At 37.0% G+C, this 1,672-nt stretch overlaps 1 protein-coding gene across 1 annotated transcript; it reads left to right on the top strand.

Moving 5' to 3' along the window:
* Nucleotides 1-311: 311 nt before the first annotated feature.
* LOC110444274 (S-methyl-5'-thioadenosine phosphorylase-like) lies at nt 312-1,504 on the top strand (the record flags this gene model as incomplete). Its single annotated transcript, XM_021488665.1, has 2 exons — nt 312-538; nt 1,392-1,504. Coding segments are annotated over 2 exons (340 nt in total), but the record flags the coding sequence as incomplete, so codon positions are not given.
* Between the last annotated feature and the right edge of the window lie 168 nt (nt 1,505-1,672).

The following is a 1,672-nucleotide window of genomic DNA, read 5'->3' as shown; positions in this document are numbered from 1 at the left end:
GCCGGAATCTTTCTAAAATGGTACTTGTACATTTAGGTTACCATTGGACCTTATTACCTTGTAAGTTTAATTTTCGAACTGATCACATGATCAAGATGGCTACCAGACTACCAATCATTGCCGAAATATCCAGGTGAACTAGTTCATCAGGCCTTCAAGACCTCTTGCTTACCTCAAAAAAAAATTGAGTGAACTATTTCTGGTAAAGTACCTTCATTTTTGTCTAACTCTTACGAAGAGATATTGTCTTCTATTTAACTAGTTAACTATTATCTTTATCATTACCGATATGTGATTATGATAATTTTCAGCCATCAGACAGTCTGAAGACTGGTGAGATTGCCGGAGTGCCATGCGTACTCCTAGCCAGACACGGGCGCTCCCACGCCACCATGCCCACCAATGTCAACTTCCGAGCTAACATATGGGCACTCAAAATGGTCGGTTGTACACATCTTTTGGTGACTACTGCATGCGGATCCCTACAGGAAAACATACACCCGGGGGAAATTGTTGTCCTGGACCAGTTCATTGACAGGTGGGTTCATTTTTAGGTTTACGTAATATCAAAAGGTTTTAGCATAGTCCCATCATCCAATATCTATTTTTTAACTATCTTAACAAATCAAAATGTTCAACAATCTTTATCACAGCCTGGCGTTATCATTTCCTCCATTTGAGTAAGTGAAAGGTAATAATCATTGACATGTGATGTTGGGAAACAGTTAAAATTGTTTGATAAATTGTCCGTTTCACTTTTAACTACCTTTGACCAACCAATGAATGATTAGATTGATTTCCTTCCCTAGAAAGATAAATGCTGTAGTGAGTAAGCTACACTAACCTAAGTCGATCACCATGGCTGGTTCCTCCCGACAGAAAATAACAGTCAGTTACATAGTGTGTCAATTTGTTACATAGTGTGTCATTTTGTAACGTAGTGTGTCAGTTTGTTACATAGTGTGTCAATATGTGACATAGTGTGTCAATTTGTTACATAGTGTGTCAATGTGTTACTTAGTGTGTCAGTTAGTTACTTAGTGTGTCAGTTGTGCCAATATGTAACATAGTGTGTCAGTTAGATACTTAGTGTGTCAATTTGTTACTTAGTGTGTCAGTTTGTTACTTAGTGTGTCAGTTTGTAACTTAGTGTGTCAGTTAGTTACTTAGTGTGTCAGTTTGTAACGTAGTATGCCAATATGTTACATAGTGTGTCAATTTGTTACTTAGTACGTCAATTTGTTACAGTGTGTCAATTTGTTACAAATTGATTTAGTTTGTCACATATTGTGCTGGTTTGTTGCATAGATTTTCAGCACATTGTTATTTTCATGTTTATATACATCAGCTAGTGCAAACTAATTGTAATCTTTTGTTTTTCTCCTATGTAGAACACAGAAAAGAATACAAACGTTTCATGATGGATCTGAAAATGCTCCACCTGGTATTTGTCACATGCCTATGGCTGAACCCTTCTGTCCTAGAACAAGTCAGGTAAATCTGGGTTTTTTTTTGTGTAGATAGAGTATGGACATTTTTTATTTTTGTGCCAACCATCAGTCTAAAATGTAACATTTGTGTTCTTACTGTAATGTTACAACTGTGACAGAACTGGACTGAGTCAATCGTCGGCAACCAGGTAGCTCAATTGGTAAGGCATCTGTCTAGAGTT

This window comes from Mizuhopecten yessoensis, unplaced genomic scaffold, assembly GCF_002113885.1.
Source record: "Mizuhopecten yessoensis strain PY_sf001 unplaced genomic scaffold, ASM211388v2 hete_36079542, whole genome shotgun sequence".
NCBI classification, from domain to species: domain Eukaryota; kingdom Metazoa; phylum Mollusca; class Bivalvia; order Pectinida; family Pectinidae; genus Mizuhopecten; species Mizuhopecten yessoensis.
Note: the sequence above shows the minus strand (reverse complement) of the source record. Positions and strands in the feature narration are given on the sequence as shown.